This window comes from Abramis brama (assembly GCF_963993115.1).
Source record: "Abramis brama genome assembly, chromosome: 12".
NCBI classification, from domain to species: Eukaryota; Metazoa; Chordata; class Actinopteri; order Cypriniformes; family Leuciscidae; genus Abramis; species Abramis brama.
Window position 1 is genome coordinate 9,971,276 of NC_139974.1, and position 21,308 is coordinate 9,992,583.

Sequence of the window (21,308 nt, forward strand, 5' to 3'; positions counted from 1 at the left end):
AAATGCCATTATTTTATATGAAAAAGTTAATAATTGTATTTTATTGAGAAAATATTTTAGTTTGTCTTGTATATGTGTTTAGATCATAGCATTTTAATCTGTCATATGGCCATGTTACAATGTACCCCTCAGCTGTCACTTGTCGCCGCCTACTGGAGTATCCTGCAGAAAGAATCACTGAATTGAAATATAGACAATTGAAGTGGACGTGAAATTATTCAGGTTTAATGATTGATCATAAACACTGTCTGAAAAAGATGTGTTGTCAAGTGATGTCACCACCACGACCCAGCCTCATCTTACCCGAGTCCAGCTCCAGACGACTGCTCTGACTGAAGGTGCCGTCAGACGCCTGTCTGTGACCCGTTACACCACCCTGACCCAGAGAGCGGGACTTCCCATCAGCCCCGGTGAACTCCCAGCCCAGATCCAGAGTGTGAGGAGCAAAACCAGACGCTTCACACTGGATCAGCAGCAGCTGCCCAGGAACCAGCAGAGGAAGAGGAGAAGGGTAGATGGAGAGAGATGGAGGCTCTGGAAAGAAACGAGGCTGTGATTACTATAACTGCAGTCTAATATAGCACATGCTGTTGACAAATCAAACATTAGCCTATGTACATAATAACCTATGAAAATCTGACCTGGCTATGTCAGAATCAGAGTATACAATCCTCTCACCAACTATCAAAGACTTTGTGATCTCTCACATTATTTAAAGTAAAAATAAATGTATAAAATCATATTTCTCTAAAACGTGAATTTTAGCATTTCTAGTAGCTACTAGTATCCACTAGGTGGCGTCCTAAGCCAACAATAGCATTTCAAACTCGCGTGGATAAAAAGCTGGGGGGTTTTGCCATAGACATCATATAGGGTTTTGCCATCATATCACGTGGTTTCTCGGAACAGAGTGCAGTTCAGGACACAGGGAAATACCATTTCTTATTGTCTCTTGTAGTAGCTATATTCATCATATACATTTGCAGATAATTTTCCAATGTAGCCTATCATTTTCCAGTGGTGAAGTCTGTGTACCTTGTGTAAATTGCTCACAAGTTGGTGGATTTGTACAAACATTTTTGAAAGAATGTCCATTGTTAGACATTTTAAGGGGTTTTTACAGTAACTTGCTGGCAACAGTGTTATTCAGTGTAATTAAGATTTACAGCACCATTACTGTATTTCAGTTTTACAGTAACTATATGGTAATGTAATTGTGTAATACACTGTAATTTTGCATTACTGTAAAAAACAAGCTAATCACTACACTACTGTAATTATTTTTATTTGTACTAAATTTAAATTAGGTTTCATAATTTTGATATAGAATTAATTTTATTTGTATCCTACATAAGTACTACTGACATACAAATCAATTAGACAAAATGATTACAAATTAAAAAGAATATATTTATTTAAAACATTTCATATCACAAAATAAACAGTCTGCCAACGCTGGAAATGATGTGTTACATTTTTTACACATGAATGGGTGAGTTTAGGGACAGTTTTAGTTTTTTGTGTTAATTTGAACTCATTCATTGTGTTAATGGTTTTAACAAAGTAAATATGTCAAAAAGGTTAGCACAAAGATGTGTAAACGTGTTAAATTAACACATTATGTGGTGTCCTTCACTGCACACATTGTTAAAAAACATACATAAAATCCTAAACAAAACGCTAGCATTTGACAAAATGAATGTAGAGTCATTGGTTGTTTAGCTTATACAATTATTATAATCAAATATTACATTCATAAAACTGCAGAATATAAATACATTTTTAAGCAGTCAAAATGGGAAATGTCCAACACAGGAAAAAACACAGTTCTTTTCACAATACAAAAAACCTGCACCAGAGAATGCCTTATTAGACATTCTCTGGTAAAACCTATGCATTAACTTAACCCAGTGTATGAAACTCATAGTGACTGATGACGTCGATTCTCTCCAGAATATCTATTGGCTGTCGCTTCAAGAGCTGTGTTCTCACCATAGACAGTATATAAACGGTTCTCACAGGGACATTCGCCACTCGCCGGTTAACAGCCAGACATTAAAGCGTCTAAAACCAGACAAACTAATTCCTGTAGAAGGTTTTTTTTTTTATTAAAAAAAGTAAACATGCGGTCCGTTGCTCTTCTGCTCATCGGGATACACCTCGTTTATGCTGGTAGGCTATATGGTTTGACGGTTTACTGGAATTCCATGATTTCATCCATAAAGGTAGCTAGTAATAAACTTAAGTTTTAACGTTGCGATTGTCACTGATATAAATTAATCCTTAATTTTTTTTTTTTTTTTTAAGTCATCTCTGTTTGCAGAAAATGTTAGCCTATACTGTTTTTAAACAATGGGATTCAATTTTTGATGACTGGACTAACAGATTTAATTAATTATAGCCTACTGAGAAGTTATTTTTCATATTCTAATGAACATAAATATTTGTAGTGGAAGCAATGCTTTTGAATGTGGCTTTTCATGTGGCGTGCTGTGTGTTTTAATGTTTTAACTACAGAGAGGATTGCTACCATGATGAGCAGATTGTCTGAGAAAATATTTTTGTGCAAAAAATGCACACTAAAGGCCTATATCTGTTTCCATTGAAAAATATAAATCAATTAAAAATACTTTTGGCCAGTGGAAAATATTGAGAAAAACTTTATCTGAAAAGTATTTTATAGCCTGCTATTTGATTTATTTATTCAAAAACAAGGCGGCAAGCATATGATTTTTAGCAATTTAATGTGAAACGAAAACGAAAAAATAAAAAAATAAAAAATTCCGCTCTCACTCCACATGTCCTCACACAGTGAAAAATATATTGACAATGCGCCAACATTGACAATGGGCCAACAGACAAGACAGAGCAGGCTACTTTTGGTATGAAATAAAGTCTCAGCTTTCAAATTTTGAAATTTTCAAACAATAAATACGGATTTGTGGTGGTTTAATATAGGCCTCAGTGCAAGCATCAGAACTGAAAAAAGAAATCACACCATTTTTCAAGTTCAAGTCCACTGACTTTAATCTACTAACTGGTTTGGTTTGTTTTCAAATTCCAGTGAAAGGTCTCAACACTGAGCTCTTAAATTAATATTTTAAACCTCACAAAATGATTGCAATGTATAGTTACAATAATACGTTTATCTTCAGTACATCTTTCAGAATCTGTAAGGTAATGCTCAAGAATGCAACACGATGCATTAAGAGCCAGGGGGAAACTTTTGAGCAAGATGATGGTGATGTTTACATTTTTCTTATTTTGTTTTACTTACTAATATCTTATTTAGCCTAAATTAATTAATGCATTTTTAAACAAAATAAGAACAATTTACACCAGTGATCCAGTTTAAAAGTTTACACCCCCTGGCTATAAACAGATGCTTCCTCCTTGAGCATCACTAAATGTTTGCAGGGTTTGTAATAGTTGTGTATGAGTCCCTCAGTTGTCACCAGTGTGAAAAGATGGATCTCACAATCATAGTCACTGCTAGTAAAGAGTCAAATATGCAGAAGATGCTGGAAAAGCAAAGAATGTGCAGGAGCTGGAGGATTTTTCCTCATGAACAACCATAAAAAAACAAAAAACAAAACAGTTTTGGATCATTCAGGTAATGACACACACAATATTAAAATCAAGCCTATGTAATTTGTCTTGTATTTTGTGTTTGTGTTTTGTCTTGTGGACTAGGCTATTAAACATCTGTTATGTGAAAAAGCTTTTTCAGGGCAGTGCTAAATAGAAACAATGTTTTTGTGATCCTTCTTATTAAAAAATAAATAAAAATAACATTTTGGAGATTCTGCAATGTGTATGTAAACTTATGACTAAAGAGTAAATGTAACAACATTATTAGACGCCAAAATGTTGCTATGGTTATCACATTCTCATGTCAGGTTACTCTGTCAATCATCGCAATTTCATGACTCACAGGACTACAATTTTGCGGATTCACTCCCACATTTAAATGCAGTTATCACTCTTTATAATTTACAGTGTAAACGTAACCACTGGTCCGCAAAACAAAACTATTATTTAGATTGTCATCTAAAGACAATCGAGATTGCGCTCCCTTAAAAGGCTGCATCATATCATTACGCCTGCTTCACCCATGGTAAAGCAGCAAAGTTTCTTGATTATTACGCAGGAATGAGAGTATAGTTCCTAGCCATATCAGCCTAGAAAATCGCAACTTTACATTTTTCGTCGGTTTTAGTACACGATGTAACTACAGAAGAGTCAAGTTTTAAATAGGAAAAATATCGCAACTCATTGTTCATTTTTTTTGAGAGAGATGCTAATGGTCCTGTCCGGTTCAATTCATTATGCTAAGCTATGCTAAAAGTGGTACCGCCAGACCCGGAGATCGGCTGAATGGATTCCAAAATGATAAAACTCAACTGTTTAACTCTGGGGGAGTTGTAAAATGAGCCTATTTCCAAAAAAAGTGGAGTATCCCTTTAAGCCATCACTTACTTACCGCGTTCTGCACTCTCCCTAAAACTCTCGTCATAAACACTGAAGTTGTCCGCACTGCACAGTGAATCTCTCATTTATATCGCATCTAGACTTTGTTGTTTATGAGGGGATCAGCTCGTGCTGATTCTGAACATAGCCTACATTTTGAGCAAATTCTCCGCATGGTGACTCTAAAACGCCTCTGATTTGCCACTGTGTTCATGCACTTAATATACATGTCTGTGATTGGCTACAATGCTCAACACTGAAACAACACAAGTAGTTTTGTTTAGTTTTTAAATAATATTGTGTCCTCCAGTGCCCGGACTTGACTGTACTCGAAAATTTTTCCGACTCTAAAATGTCCGAGTCCGTGTCAAGTCCGAGTACAAATTCATCCGAGTGCGTGACAAGTCCAAGTTCATTCAAAATTGGACTCGAGTCTGAGTACCCCAACTCATATATATATATATATATATATATATATATATATATATATTTATTTATACTACAGGGCCGTTGAATGCTTGAATCTGATTGGTTGACAAACGTTCTAAGGTGTGCATTATTTTCAGGGAAACGCACAGCTAAAGTAGTTCCAGGCAGGTCTTGACCGCATTACAGTTCCATATCACTTCGCGTAGTCAACTGTAATAACGGAAAATAGGATACAATTCATAACAAGAAAAAACATTTAGCCCCATGCGCTTGATCTGCAATTTTCAATGTCTAGCTTCACAATCAATGGAAACATGCAGTTTAATTTTAATATATAAAGTATATAGTCCTATATAATCAATAGAAAATTAAACTGAATATAGGCTAAATAAATGGATAGTCCTGCAGCACGGATTTTTATTGCCGATAATTTAACAAATAAATAATTATTGATAGGCCTACTTGTTAAAAGGGCTTTGTGTTTCATTTATTTGGCTAGTCTGTCATCTGTCAATAATAGAAAAAAATGAACGAATTAATTAAAACGAAATGAATAAATAAATAAATAATAATTTTGACGCACATGCTTTTTCTGTCTCATTATTGCATCATCTCTCTCTAATAACTGCATAAAGCCGGGGACACAGTTAAAGGCCGGTTATGAATGTAATTTGATACTTATGACTGATCATGTCCAAATGCGTGTTCAGCGCGTTCAGTCTGTGTTCAAAGTCGGTGTTTAAAATCTGCAGTCGATGAAAACAGTCAGAGAATGTGTCAGCTAGTCGTGTGTCCCCAGCATTAGTCTGCTATCAGCGGCTCAAACCTCCGTTTCTAACTCTAAAATTACGTTTTGGAATTAGCAACGGAGGCATGGGATTAGATGCGTAAGAAATTAGTCCTACATACAAGAGCGTTTTAATGACAAAAACTTTACAAACGTCTTGAAATACATCATCTGAACAATGTTTCGAGGTGTGGTAACTGTAGTATAAGCGGAATAATTGACTTCAGGCCGTTGAATTATTAGAAAAATAATGCACACCGAGGTGTAACGGCCACTCCGCTTCGCGTCGTGACCGCATTACCACCTCGGGTGTGCATTATTTTTCTAATAATTCAACGGCCTGTCGTCAATTATTCCTTACATATATATATATATATATATATATATATTATTTTATATTATTATTATGCCTTAATTTTTTTCTTAATGACATGTGGAAAACACTTGAGTTTTGCCACAGATTTGTCCCAGCGTCTAGAACGTAACTGAATGCTTTTTCAAGTGCCTCCATACTTGAAAAACCATAGAAAAATACTTTTAAACAGAAAATGACATAATATTTACATACATATTTACAGCGGGTCTATTTGCACATGATTAGTTTTACCTGAGGTAATATATCCAGACCTTTTTACGGAAGGTAAAAGTCGCTGTAATCTTTACTGACAATAAGAAATCTCCAGAAATAGGAGATGGAATCTGCGGCTCCAAGGTCTGCACGAGCAACCAGCTGCTTTGATTCAACCCTTATTGTAAAAAGCACAATACAATTATGTTTGAACCGAATTAAAATATTTGTTATATTGTAATATTGGGTAGTTTTGTATGGTGCACATGGTTTCTCAGCCTGTATATATACTCAGAAGTATATGCTTGAGACAGCTCCCTTTACATCAGCAAGAAATGCATATGGAACATTTATGTATGTATTTATTGATTTATGCTTACATTTCAGGAATGTATTCCCACATTGATATCCACACAGCAAGTAAGGGTGTACCAGTTCTATCAGAATTTGTGCCTGCAACAATGGTTAACGGGACACAGGTCGACTCTGAGATAAACCGAGACTGGTTTAGAGGAGCAGTGGATGAACCGTTCCAGCAAAATAACACACAAATTCCTCCAACTATGCGCCAGACATTCAAAGACAACAAAAATATTGCAATGGAACGTTTTAACCAAGCAGAAGGTAAGATTCTCAAATTATGAAGATGTTTACGTTCATGTTTAAACATTATTAGTCTGTGAACTTGAGCCTGCCAAGAGAGACTTGCAGCAGCATGATTTATATGAACTTCAGGAATATTGATATTAATTAAAAAAAGATTTATGATTCACACTTTACAGCCCCTAAACAATCATGTGTGACTGTACAAAACTAAACATGCAGTACAGTCACGCTTTCCATGCTATATTAAATGTCAACACAGAGATGAGATGAAAAAATGAATGAATGGATGTTCATTGAGACAGCAATGCATCAGCAGTCATTGATTATATACTGTACAGATAAAGGATACGAGCATGACGGACACTGAAGCATCCCACGGTGCTTATCACAGTCTCTGTTGTTCAGTATGCACCAACGACCAACAAAAGTGCTCCAGATAAAGAAAAAAAGTTGACCGGGAAGTCAATAAAACTCTTTACCGTTCTTTTAAGATGCAAAAGTCCAGACCGCAACGTCACACGCTGTTCATCTCACACTCGTAAAGTATTCATAAAAGTCTGGTCAGGCGTCTGATTGCACACTGACCCGTCAAAAGTGTGCGTTTCGACAGCCAAACGCGCGTCCTCGACGTGTGATCGGCTATTTAAAACGCACGTTCTCGACGTGAGTTTTGGGGTCACCGAACGTGTAAACAGGTAAACCAAACAGGCAAAAAGAACGTGCTCGTTCCCTATATGTTCTGAAATCGCACGTCGAAAGCGTGTGCTCACTTATTGCTCGAGTCTGTCATGCTTTTATCGGTGGCAAATTTGACAGAGGAGAGGATTATGATTGGTGAGTTTTTATAATCCAGTAGTTATCATTTAAGAAAATAAAAAAAAGAAAGAAAACAGACAGTTTTGCGTATGAAACCATGAAACTTTTCATTAAAATGGTCGTGGGGGTGATGACAGTGGATAAATAAAGCTATGTCTTCGGCCTAAACTTTGTAAGGTAGTTGTAAGCTACTCAAAACACACATATTAGACGCCCATTTTTGTTACAATAAACGCGCGTCAAAAACGTGCATTTTAAATAGCAGATCACACATCGAGGACGCACGTTTTGATGCAAAAACCGCGCATTTCAGACGCGTGTTTTCCGTGATCACAAAACTTTTTTTTGGCTGTCGAAAAACGCATGCTTTTGATGGTTCAGTGTGCAATCAGACGCCTGACCAGGCGTTTATGAATACTTTGGCTTGCCATAGGCATGCTCAGATCTGATGATCTGAAATGGTCACGGCACCAAGTGTAACTGCTCTGTTGTCTGCGTTGTGTTTTGTGCATTGTGAAGAACGGGACAGCAGTCGGCAGTTTTGCTGATCTTTTATACCTGATATAGGCTAAAACAAATGAAAGCAGCACCTCTTAGTGTGAGAGTTGCCCTTGTTTTATCTCTCCAGTGTATCAGCAATGCAAAGAGGAGTGAAGATAAATCACGTTAAACAAGAAAATACATGTAACAGAAAACATACCTGAGCAGCCTCTTAGTGTGAGAGTCACCCTTGTTTTATCTATAAAACAAATGGGATGTACACTTGTCACATGTGCTCTCATTTCCACATTTAGGCCTAGATGCAAAAATATAACTTAAACTGGATGAATTGACAAAAGTAACCACACAAATAGGTAAAATAATATTATATATGTTACCGGCAAAGTGTGAAATCCCGGTATTGTATAGAATGCCTAGACAATGTATAGAATGCCTGATGGTTTTTGCCAAAAATACATTACCTAATTCTATACATTACCTAGGCATTCTATAGAATGCCGGATTACACACTTTTCCGGTAACATATGCATAAATTAGAGTGAAAATATAGACATAAAAGCAATAATTAAAATGAAGATTAAAAAAGATTATCAGGAGCCCAAAATAACCTCAGTGCATCACCAATGCAAAGAGGACGAGGAGGGGACAGAACAGGAAATGATGTTAGTTTATGACATCACCACAATTAAAGGGGAAGGCACTCACCCTTCAATTAGGCAGTCCTATCAGGTGTATGTAAACAAACAATTTTGTGTGAATTCTAATAAACAATATGCGTTTAACAGGAAACTTTCTGTACCTGTTACATTGGCAAATATTGCATTTATTTCCCTTCAGTAGTTGTGATAAAGTATGCAAACAGTGTGAGGGTCATTCACTAGGTGAAGTAGAAAGTGTCTTCACGTCTGCATTTTCCGCTCTTCCCGCCTGTATGCTGCAACTCTCTCCGATCGGTTTCATCCAGCCACAGCCAATGTCGAAGACCTTTTTTTAAAGAGAAAGGTATAGCCGATTGCGTCATCGTGGCGCTACGAAGGCTGTCCCAATTTGAAGGTCCTTCGAAGGCTCCTTCAAAATGCGGCCAGCAAATGCGTCCTTCTTTTCCCGTGAAATGAAGGATAGCCTACATCAGTACTGCGTTCCAGTCCACTTTTAGACACGTACTTGCGAACTTTCCTAAGCACTTCCCCTCGGGGGAATCCCTGCTGCCATTTTGAAGTGCCTTCCACTTCGTGAAGTGGATGAGGGAAGTTTATATGGACAGACCCTCGTTCCTTCGATTTTGACAGAGGGAGCGAGTCTATTTTATATGTACACTTCAGGCACCTATATGTCCCACAATACATTACGATTGTGACGTCACCCGAATCTCGTCTAATCACCACCACAACAAACAACTCTATGATATATTAATTAATGGCTGAAAAAAAAAATCTATAATAAATCAACTCCAAAGCTGATTCCAAGTGATCAAGGGATTAGGACGTTCAGCCCATTGCAGTTTCCGCCAGTAGTGGACACTCATGCAACGTAAGCAATGACGTACATCCGAGTGAACGAGACGGAGGGAAGTTAGCGAGTGAAGGGCATGACAATTTTGGACTGGAACGCAGCCCAGATGGATCCTTGGCCGCCTTGCCTACCCCAGAATTCATTGCGCGTCGCAGATGACAGATTTTTTTTTTTTTTTTTTGAGAAAATGCCAGATTACACTTTTAAATGCAAGTATTGGGTTTCAATTTCATTAAATATAACGACATTAAATGTCAGTATAAATTTGAAGTACTATAGATTGTTATTCAACTCCACTTCATCTCAGTGGCAAATATTGAACTTTATATGAAAAACTGACCTTTAACACATGGATATTAGATTTTGATATTAGATATGGTTTAATAAAATATAAATATAACAGTATATAAGAGAAACACTAAAAATGTCTTATAGATTAGGGATAGGCAACGTCGGTCCAGGAGGGCCGCTGACATGCAGAGTTTAATGTTAGATCATAGAACGGTTTTGCATATTAAAATATTTTATGGTTTGATTTTGAGGATGTGAGTTAACTTCATTTATTCTTCCCTCTTTCTGAAATCAGTGACTGACAGCCCACGCGTGAGTCAGCCCAGCAAACCTGTTGGTATACAGCACAAATCTGTCCCACTGGAAGAGGCCTTACAGGAAAAGGCCTTACAGGAAAAGGCCTTACAGGAAAAGGCCTTACTGGAAAAGGCCTTAAAGGAAAAGGCCTTACTGGAAAAGGCCTTACAGGAAAAGGCCTTACAGGAAGAGGCCTTACAGGAAGAGGCCTTACGAGAGTCTGTATTGTGCAGCCCATCCCGGTCCAGCAGCAGCAGGAGGAGACCAGCTCAATAAGTCTACAGAAAAATGTTTTCTTCCAATCTGTTTTATTTACAGGGTCCCAACACCTCAGGCAACAACAACAGCACAACACATTTCAATAAAGATCTGTCTAATAATTTTCATACTTTGTATTTTTTTTAAATTGCCGTTGTTGCTTTTATATGAAATTAAATATGATGAACAACACACCCAAAGTAGGCTACTTGTTATTTAATTCCATTTGAAATACATGTTTTTTTTTTTGTTTTTTTTTTGTTTTGTTTTTTTTACTTTTAATGAATCTTTTATTTTTAATTTTTATATGACCAACATTAAAAAAATAACAAGACAAGCTTCAACCCCCCCACCCACCTCCCCATACATTCATACCACAACATTCATAGTGTTATGACAAGAAAGCAAAATAGAAGCACAAAGCAAACAAAATAACATAAGAAAATGAAAAATAAACAAATCAATAATACTGATCAAAAAATCAATAAACAAAATACAATAGAATTAGCAAATCTTTTATGCCATAACACATGGCGCACCTAAGAAAGTACACCTAATATTTATATTTCTAACTCAAGCAAGCAGACATTCCATTTATTTTCATGCTCAGTTATTCTGTTGTTGTTTGTTGCTATTATTGTTTCTAGCATATACTGATGAAACACTCTATTCTTAAAGTGTTTAATACATAAATTTGATAAAGTTTTAGCTTTAAAAATAAAAATTTTACCCATCAAAATAATCATATTCAAAAAGTGTGTGCATTTTCCCTCAAAGACACATAACAAAATATTCTGAGGTGTGATTTGCAAAACAATATCCATAGACCTTAACCATAACTGTATACTGACCCAAAACTTAGCCACATGTGGGCAAAAATAAAACAAATGCATCAAGTCCTCCTCCTCATCCCCACAGAACCTGCAACAGGGATCCTTTTCTATCTGCCATTTGAACAGAGATTTTTTTGTTGCAATAATTTTATAAAAGATTTTAAGTTGAAATATTCTGGAATATGAATCGATTATAGTTCTATAAATTGTTCTAAAGTAATCTTTCCACAAAATTGGATCATTAAATTCATCTTCCCAAAACAGGCAGGTTCTGTGTGGAAAAAGTGCAGTGCCTGTGGTATTTAAATTCCAAATATATATTATTTTATTTATCTTTACACCAGACAACCATTTAAGGCATCTTATTGGTGGGAGACAAACCATTAATTTATTCTTCTTTTCATTTTGCAGTTTCAAATTGAATTGGTTGAATTGTAACTGATCGAGAGAAATGCTAAAAACATTTCTCAAGTTTTCATAAGAAATAAAATCTCCAGATAAATCTAAAAGGTCATTAACAAAAATTAACCCATTTTTGACACATTCTTCCCACAACAATGGCTCGTCTCCAACCGTAATGTTTGAATTCATCCATAGCAACTGTGTCTGAATGTCTTGAATTGTATCTGGAGGATGGTACTGGAAATTCAACCAAGCTTTCAGTGCATCCTTGAAGAATGGTGATAACTCTTTTAAACTTTTTTTGAAATATTTTGAAATATTTTATCAACATGTATTGCTTTTAATTGGTAAAAAGGAAATATATTATCCGAGAAAAAGGAAAAGGCTGAATATAATCTCTGGCTTGTGATCCATTATTTGTTGTGATAAATTTTAGCAACCCAGGAGGTTTTCAAGGAACAATCCATCATTTGAAGATTTTTCAAATTCAGTACGCCGTTATCATAAGTATTATATAGATACTGCCTTTTCATTTTATCTGGTTTATTGTTCCATATAAATGTGAAATTTTTTTGTTCAAAATGTTTGAAGAACTTCACACTAGGTGAAGGAAGAAGCATTAGTAAGTGGGCAAATTGTGAAATTACTAATGTATTAATCAGAGTTACTTTTCCTTGAATTGTCAGAGAGTTCCCCCTCCAAGGTTGTAAAATTCTATCTGGCTTTTCCATCCTTCTCTCATAATTGAATTTAACAATTTCTTTAAAGTTGTCTGGTAGATGAATCCCTAATATATTAACTTCTCCATTAATCCATTTAACAGGAAAGGAACTGTTTAAAATAAAATTTGTGTCTTTAATGTCCCAATTCTCAAAATGTTACATTTCGCAAAATTAGGTTTCAAACCAGATATTTTTGAAAAAGTATTTAATTCCCTTATTAGTCCTTCCAAAGTGGATTGTGTTGGTTTTATGAAAAAGGTTGCATCATCAGCATACATTGTTAGCTTAATCTCTTGACTGTTTGGAAATAGACCTGATATATCTGGATTGTTCCTAATTTTAATAGCCAGAATTTCAATACATAAAATAAAGAGATACGGTGACAAAGGGCACCCTTGACGGACTCCTTGCATTAATAAAAATGCGTCTGATATATGACTGTTATTGATCACTCGACTAACCGGATGATTATAAAGAGTTTCAAACCACTGTATTAAATTTTTCCCAAAATTAAAAAAGCTAAGACATTGTTTTATGAACTTCCATTGAACTTTATCAAACGCCTTTTCAAAATCAGCAATAAACAATAAAAAATTCGAAATACATGTTTATCAATTATTTTTACTTTAATTAAATTACAGACACGTTTTAAAATATTTTTTTATAAATATGACAATAATCACATAACCCACAGAGATGTCAGAGAGTTTGGGAATATTCATACATAATGTATACTCATAAAACATGATATCAGAGTTTTAAAATCAAACATTTCTGTTGTTTAAACCAACGAGCATTAAGCTGTGTCATCAGAAAATCGTTTCCCAACGTGCTTTTGATCAGCGCAGTCGGTGAACTTGAATAAAGGTGTTCGGAGAGGACCAGCCTGCCACAACACTAATATCCTCCAAGGAAGAGCCCCTAAAAAGAGCTTAGGAAGAACCCATTCCCCTGGTGGAAGGAGCACGTACACCATAGAGGTGAAGTCAAACCACGCGCCTCATAGGCTGCCGAGATAGCTTCGATCACCCAGTGTGACATTCTCTGCTTAGTGACCGCAAAAATTGCTCCGATCTACGCCACTGGGCTGAGCGGTCGACGTAGATCGAGGCCGAAAGGCTGCAACATCACTCCCAGTCACTTGAGTCAGAAGGGCCAACCCTGGCCTAGGTCGCAACAAGACTTTAACCAGCCCCGGGGCAAAGTCCATACAAGAAGGACTGATAGAAAGAGCCTGCAGATCCCCTATTTTTTTGAGAGAGGATAGAACCACTAAAAGGACCATCTTAAGTATTAAGAATTTTTCTGCCAGAACGACAGCTAAATCCTAAAAGCCATCTAGTCCCTTGCAGAAAACGAAAAAACCAGGGGGTGACGTCCTACAGAAACACCTCCCAAGGGCACATGCTAAGCAGATATAGCCACCACATAAACCTTAAGAGTAGCAGGGGCTAACCCTGCTGAAAAACGACTCTAGGAACTCCAGTATTGAACTCACAGGACAATGAACTGGGTCCAGGTTGCGTTGGTTGCACCAAGAGGCGAACATTTAAAAGCATACAGGCGCCTCGTCGAAGGGGCCCTAGAATTAAGAATAATATCGGAAATCTCAGCTGAAAGACCAGAAAACATTAGCGTCCCCCGCTCAGGGGCCACACCCACAGCTTCCATAAGTCCGGACGGGGATGCCAAATCGTACCCCGAGCCTGCGTCAGCACCTGAGGGGAGCCTCCCAAGGAGGGCTGACTAACAGACTGACCAGGTCTGAAAACCATATCCTAGTGGGCCAAAATGGGGCCACAAGCAACAGATGTCTCACTTTGACTGTTCTCACTCTGAGAAGAACTGCAGAGAGTAACCGAATCGGTGGGAAGGCATAAAGCCTGGCTCTGGGCCACTCCTGATCAATTAACAACCAGCTGAAACATTCTTGCGCTCAGGAGTAGAGCGGCTGCGGGCGATTTAAAAAAATAAATAAAAGTAAGCAGCTGCTAACAAATTCTTTCTACGCGCACACACAATATGATGTCACACTTTAACATATAATAGTCCTAACACTTTTTAAATATCCCACTTAAAGTGTTTATCACAAATAAATTACTAAAAGCTTAAAATAAATAAATGTAAACAAACAAAAAATTGCGTTACATTTACAATCCTGTGAAAAACAGGGTGCTGCAGCACCCTCAGCAACCCCACTTCCCGTGCCCCTGATCATATTGTGTCTTTAATGTGTTGTGTTCTAATTACAAATAACAACAGATGTAGATTAAGTTAGAGTATTTGCTACCTAAAGGAAAAATAAATTGCATTTACATTTTTTCAATAAGTTGTATTTATGCATATATGTAATTTTATAATGGATATATTATATTAATATAAAAACACTTATCTGCTTGTTTTACTCTGCTGATTATATTATACCAGTAAGTATATTTTATTGTACAACAAGTTCTGAAGCCTCTTTTCCCTGGACATGAAGGTAACTATCTCATGAACTTGTAACATTTTCTACAGATTTATAAACAAATAAGAAAACAAATTTTGACAATGACTGGTGAATGAATTTATCATCTGTCCACTTGTCTTTGTTCCAGTTGAATGAAGCCAAGAAGTCTTAATAAATTTCAATCTTGAAGATCCTTTTAATACTGTTATCGCAAGGTTTGTTTGGAATTATACAAGGTGTGTGAATGTTATGAACTGCTCTGAGACAAAAAGGTTGAGGAACCAAATGCAGTATTTATTGAACAGGGTAATCCAAAGTGTAATCCAAAGTGTAATCCAAAGTGTAATCCAAAGTGTAAGCCAAAGCACAGGCAGGATCAAACACAGGCAGGCAGTCCATACAAACACAACTAGCAAGAAATCCAAAAACCAAGAGACATGAAACCAGAGAGAATGCTTGGAAAAACAAGACTTCACAGGGAATGAATGTGAAAACCAGGCTATTATAGTGTGAGTTAAACAAGGTAATGAGACACAGCTGAAAACAGTGAGCGCTGATGAGTCCAGGCTGAGAATTATGGGAGATTTGTGAGGGAATGACAATATCCTGATGTGGAGTGCCCTCTGGTGGCTCTCAAGGACACTCCAGCTGGTGACCATTACAGTGAATATGCCAATGAACTCCAGGAATTTTCATTATAATTTTATAAATGCTTGTATAGTAATGACTTCATGAGTTCATGACTCTTGCTTTTCATTTTACATACTAAACACTGCTCTCTCGCCACACCACTCTTACTGACATTAGAAACATGATGAGCAGTGCATCAAAGCCAATGATTCAAAAACTCTTTATGATAAACACATTTTTCCACAACTCATATGAGTTATACTGTATATGTCACATTTATGACACGTTTTCATTTTCAAGGTGACATAAAGTGTTTAACAAATAAAATTAAACCATGCTGTATGATCCCTCTTACTGACTTCTGGGTTATTTTCCCAGCTTCCTCTGTCTTTTGTATTAAAGCCCTGTGATTAAAAACACTGAGTGACAACCACAAATGTTATTACTGAAATAAGCAGAACATATGATATAGTAATGATGAATTATTACAAATATGACTGATATTCTCTATGGCTAATATTCACATACATCACTAACCTCTTAATCATTTGTCACCTTGAATACCAAGCCCCTCTCCAAAACAACAGAATAGGAAATGCTTTATTGTTTACTTTTTTTGCTGACCTCTTTAACTAAAAAATGACACAATGGTCAGTTTTATAAATAAAATGTAATGGATGTGGTTTTGTTTAATTATGGTTATAACTTATTTATCATCTTGCTTTTATCCACTATTAGTACAAGCCTGATGTAGAGGACTCCGTCCAAATGATGGTCAAATCTTTACTGATTTTATTACATTTATTTTCACACAAAAGATGAAGCGTCCGTTTTACTCCAGAAAATCACAGTAAGAGCTGAATAAAACACAGTAACCTTACTAGTGCGCATTAAAGTCTTATCCATAAATTCTCTCTCCCTTATATTATCATCAACATACACAGCGAATTACACAAAAACACTAGTTATATTTTCACAGCCTTCTTTGATCATATTTACCAAGAGTGCCAATAATTCTGACCATGATTGTATATATTAGAACCCTGAAGATTTTTTTTTTTTTTTTCAAGTTTGTTAGAGAAAATACAATTCAAATCTTACAAGAAATGCAGCAAGAGTGTGTTTAGTTTGAGAAACACTGTTTGTTAGTTTTTACTTTGTCAGATACAGCAATAAAACATGAGTTTGTCATGAATGTGAGATCAGATGTGTGAGGATCAGAACAGTCCCTTCACAATTATCAGGTGTCTTTACATTACATACATTCTCTGTATTTCATCTGTTTATAATAGGAGCAGAGCGCAAACACCATCGCACACCTGCAGGTGATAGGTGCGTGGGAAAAAAAGACCACATGGGCAGGCCAAGTAAAACAAAAAACAAAGAAAGTTCTTTGTTTTTTATCTGTTTATAATACAAATAAAAAACTTTGTTTAAAAAATGTAATCTATCTGCTGCCTGATCATCCTCAGGGACATGATTTAAGCGAAAGGCAGGAAACATCCAAATGGGATATTACTTATTTAAAGCACTACTAGTACATCTCTAGACAATTGAGTTTATGTGATTCATAAATCTCTGTTCATGAAAAAAGCTCAAAGCTCAGACTCACAAAACTAAAAAAATGGCAACAGTCCTGCAGTATTTAAAATACAATCAATTTACATTTTTTATTTATTTATTATTATTTCCAGAATCTGTACAACCATCATTCAAACTTTTTAATATAAAAATACTTGCAGAGAGTAACCAATCCAAACACAAATACAGCAATCTGAAATTCCTAAGCAAAGACTGAAACACAATATAAAACTATTCTGAAAGGATTATTTACAAGAGCAGTTTCTCTGAACACTATTCAGCTTCAAAATCCCCTCCAGGTCCAGCTTTACTTCTCCTTCTACACAAGAGACAGAAATAAGCAGACAGACAGTTATACAGGAGAACTACAGACAGCATCGATGCATTATAAAAATGAAATTTGAGAGTGAGATTTAAAAAAATATGTTATTTACCTTATTCTTTAATCCAGTGTCACTGGAGTCTAATTGAAAACAAAAATTAACATGCTTTGATATTTAATATATTCCAGGGCATTTCATATTACAAACACAATTCTAGTCTGTATATTCTGCAATACGATCATTATTTTGCAAACGGATCAGGTCATTTTATCATCAGTTCACTTGTAAATATCTCTTCTGTGTTGCAGTGATGTTAGAGAACCGACTCACCAGAAGAGCTGAACGTCCAGTAGAGAAACTTGATCATGCCGTAAAGCAGCAGAGCAACAGCGACCATCGCCATAGAGTCTTCAATAGAAGGAGCGCTGACACCTGATATCAACACAATATCAAATCAAGAGTTGCAGAACATTCTGACTGACATAAATATTCTTTTGGAAATTAAAATATGAATCAGACTGTCATAAAGACTGTCACTTGTCGCCGCCTACTAGAATATCCTGCAGAAATAATCACTGAAAATCCCCACCATTGAAATATAGACAATTGAAGTGGACGTGAAATTATTCAGGTTTAATGATTGATCATAAACACTGTCTGAAAATGATGTCAGTCTATGACAGTATCACTCACCAATCACACTGAGTGTAGCAGAGGCTCGCCGTGTTCCTCCAGCGTGTTTGGCCACACAGGTGATGTCACCACCACGACCCAGCCTCATCTTACCCGAGTCCAGCTCCAGACGACTGCTCTGACTGAAGGTGCCGTCAGACGCCTGTCTGTGACCCGTTACACCACCCTGACCCAGAGAGCGGGACTTCCCATCAGCCCCGGTGAACTCCCAGCCCAGATCCAGAGTGTGAGGAGCAAAACCAGACGCTTCACACTGGATCAGCAGCAGCTGCCCAGGAACCAGCAGAGGAAGAGGAGAAGGGTAGATGGAGAGAGAGGGAGGCTCTGGGAAGAAAAGAGAATATATATACATCAAACATCATATCCATAATAATTTATGCAAATCTGACTTGGCTATGTCAGAATCAGAGTATTCAATCATCTCACCAACTATCTCCAGGTCCACGGCTACCTGAGCCAGCAGATGTGGAAGATACACTGTGCAGATGTAAGTTCCTGAGTGTCTCACTTGAGATTCTTCCAGAATCAGAGATGCATTTCCTGTTTCATAGAGGCCTGTGATGTCAATATCGGCTCCGGTCTCTGATGTCTCTGCAAACCGATCGTTCTTGCCATCGTAAGCGAGAACCAGCCGTCCTTCACCCCGAAACTGATAACGCCACTCGACAGAGAATCCAGAGCCGTGAACTGGAGAAGACGGGTCGACCCAGAACCCACAGTCCAACAGAACCGGTTCTCCCAGTCTAGAGCGGACCAGAGCAGTTTTACTGGAGACACTGAGAATGACTTTAGGAAAGAGAGGAAAATAGGAAGCATAGTGAGCAAAGAATGTGTTTAACCATCATTAGAACAGAAGGGTTAAACAGATTCGGCCTTATTTTAATTAATTAAAATATAAGATACATGAACTGCAAAAATCAAATCGGAACACAAATAATTTTTAAAATGAAAATGCAAATAAAATGTAAAATTGCACACTAGTAGAACTATGCTAAATTAATATTCTTAATATATAATTATATAATATGCATCATTATTATGTATTATGCAGATATATGTCAATATTATTATGTTACTGAATGTAAAGTATGTAATATTATTTTCTTCTGCCAATATATGAGAAACTTGGGCTCTTTACCTTTTGGCTCTTTAGAAGCTGAAGGCGCTCGCATGATATTGGACAACGTCAGCTGCTCGTCAAGCCCTTGTGCCGCCACTGAGAACCAATCAGCTTGCAGGTAGACTGGACTTTGGGCGGAGTCAGTGAGAGCTGATGTCCATCTGACCATGGAGGCGTGAGGCATGAAAGGGTTAATCTCACACTTTGGTTTGTTCACAGAGCCTTTGGGAGGGTTCAGGGCGGCACTACAGAACGTGCCAGCTGGATCTGGAGGAGAACAGTGCATTAAAGTTTAGTTATCATCAAATATCTGTTTTGTACTCTAGAACAGGTGCTATACAGTGCCGTCTGTGACTGTAGTGTTGGATCTGGTTGGTGTAGAAAGGAGATTTAAATACAGTATTTTTATTTGTCAGGCAGAATCATACTACTATGCTATATGAAACATAACTGTAGATACAGACAACCAAGTGAGCACAACATTAAACAAAATATTCTTTGACTTAAAGATGGACTTTTGTGAATTATTATAGAGATGACATAGTCCACAAATCTCAAGCACATGCTGTTGACACTGACCAGTCACATAGTAAACTCTGGATGGGCTGATGTCTGCAGGAGGATGAAGATCAGACATGATCTCTTCACTGTAAGCTTCAGTTCTGATGAACATTAGAGATTTCTCTTGACTCATTGGTACTGAGAAACCTCCTCCATGACCGGGCTTCTCCTGTACAAACCAGCACTCCAGAACTGGACATCCAGAACCTGAAGCTGCAAGATGGGAGAGATAATGCAAGATTAGAAAGATTATGAGAGTTATGTTCATTGGTCACACACACACAATTTAATGTATTAAGCTGTAGTCTTGATTACAAACAGGCAGCAAAAACTTACCACGAAAACATAATGTAAATGCGATGATAGATATCTTGTATATGGTCGAAATCTCAGACATGGTTGCTTTAAAAGTTTAAATTATATCTCTTTACGGCTGTATTTTTTGGCGCGTTAAAGATCATTCGTCGGGTTTTCCCAAAAGCTTTCATGCAGATTCCAACCTTTCAGTTCAACTGCGTGTTTACGCGCATGCGCTTTAACCGCAGGAACAATTTTTGTGACAATTGAAAATACTCAGATGTCGTGGTGTGACATATTTTTCATGTATCATCAAGTAAACATCTTTTGACCTCTCAAAATAGAAAAAAGCACTAAATCATACATTTCTCTAAAATTTCGTGTATTTTAGCCTTTCTAGTCTCCACTAGATGGCGCTCTGAGCCAACAATAGTGTCATATTCCAAACTCACCATATTATGATGGTCTTGGTTTTTGCCATGATATCACGTGGTTTCTCGGAACAGAGTGCAGTTAAGGACAGGGAAATACCATTGTATCTAGTATTGTGTTGACAACAGATAGCCGAACCTGTATAGCCGGTGTAGTTTTATGCATTGCGAATATCATATCATGAAGACTATACAACTTGCTAAAAAATGATTTAAGGATTTTTACAAAAAAGTTAGAGTGCAAATGTGCGTCACATTGCAGTCGCAGCATCATACTGGAAAAGTGGGGTACATGAAAAGTGCTGTAGCCTAGTGGATGTCAGTTCCAAGCACCATACTAATTTTAAATTTGTGTTTTGCTTGTATTTATTATTAAGTTATAAATGGTTTGTGAACATAATATTACGGTAACACTTTACAACAAGGTCTCATTTGTTAACATTAGTTAATGTATTAACGAACATTAACAAACACATGAGCTATACATTTGTTACAATATTTATCAATCTTTGTTAACAACATTAGATAAAAATAAAACTGGTCATTGTTTGTTCATGTTAGTTCACAGTGCATTAACTAATGTTAACAATTACAACTTTTGATTTTAATAATGTTTAAGTAGACTAAATGTTGAAATTAACGAACTAAGATTAATAAATGCTGAAAAAGTAGCTATTGTTCATTCTTAGTCCATATTAACAAATGTTTACAAATGATAACACAATACCTTA

At 36.6% G+C, this 21,308-nt stretch overlaps 1 protein-coding gene and 1 long non-coding RNA gene across 4 annotated transcripts; one reads left to right on the forward strand and one right to left on the reverse strand.

Annotated features, from left to right (window-relative positions):
• The first annotated feature begins 2,014 nt into the window (after positions 1-2,014).
• Positions 2,015-10,729, forward strand: LOC311093329. Of its 2 annotated transcripts, none has more exons than XR_014608400.1 (5): positions 2,015-2,172; positions 6,642-6,878; positions 10,276-10,349; positions 10,380-10,409; positions 10,470-10,729. It is a non-coding gene; the product is annotated as an uncharacterized lncRNA (long non-coding RNA). The 2 variants fall into 2 exon arrangements; XR_014608401.1 differs by having other exon boundaries at positions 2,024-2,225.
• A 5,612-nt stretch (positions 10,730-16,341) lies between these two features.
• LOC311093598 (tapasin-like) lies at positions 16,342-20,551 on the reverse strand. 2 transcript variants are annotated; one of them, XM_084131118.1, is made up of 8 exons: positions 20,186-20,551; positions 19,868-20,062; positions 19,307-19,555; positions 18,595-18,954; positions 18,169-18,492; positions 17,806-17,907; positions 17,587-17,615; positions 16,342-17,471 (listed from the first exon to the last, which is right to left on the reverse strand). In XM_084131118.1, the coding sequence occupies exons 1-8, from the start codon at positions 20,244-20,246 to the stop codon at positions 17,460-17,462; spliced, it is 1,332 nt and encodes a 443-aa protein (XP_083987244.1). In that variant the 5' UTR covers positions 20,247-20,551; the 3' UTR covers positions 16,342-17,459. The 2 variants fall into 2 exon arrangements, with proteins under 2 accessions (XP_083987244.1, XP_083987243.1); XM_084131117.1 differs by lacking the exon at positions 17,587-17,615 and having other exon boundaries at positions 16,708-17,471; positions 20,186-20,386.
• Positions 20,552-21,308: the final 757 nt, after the last annotated feature.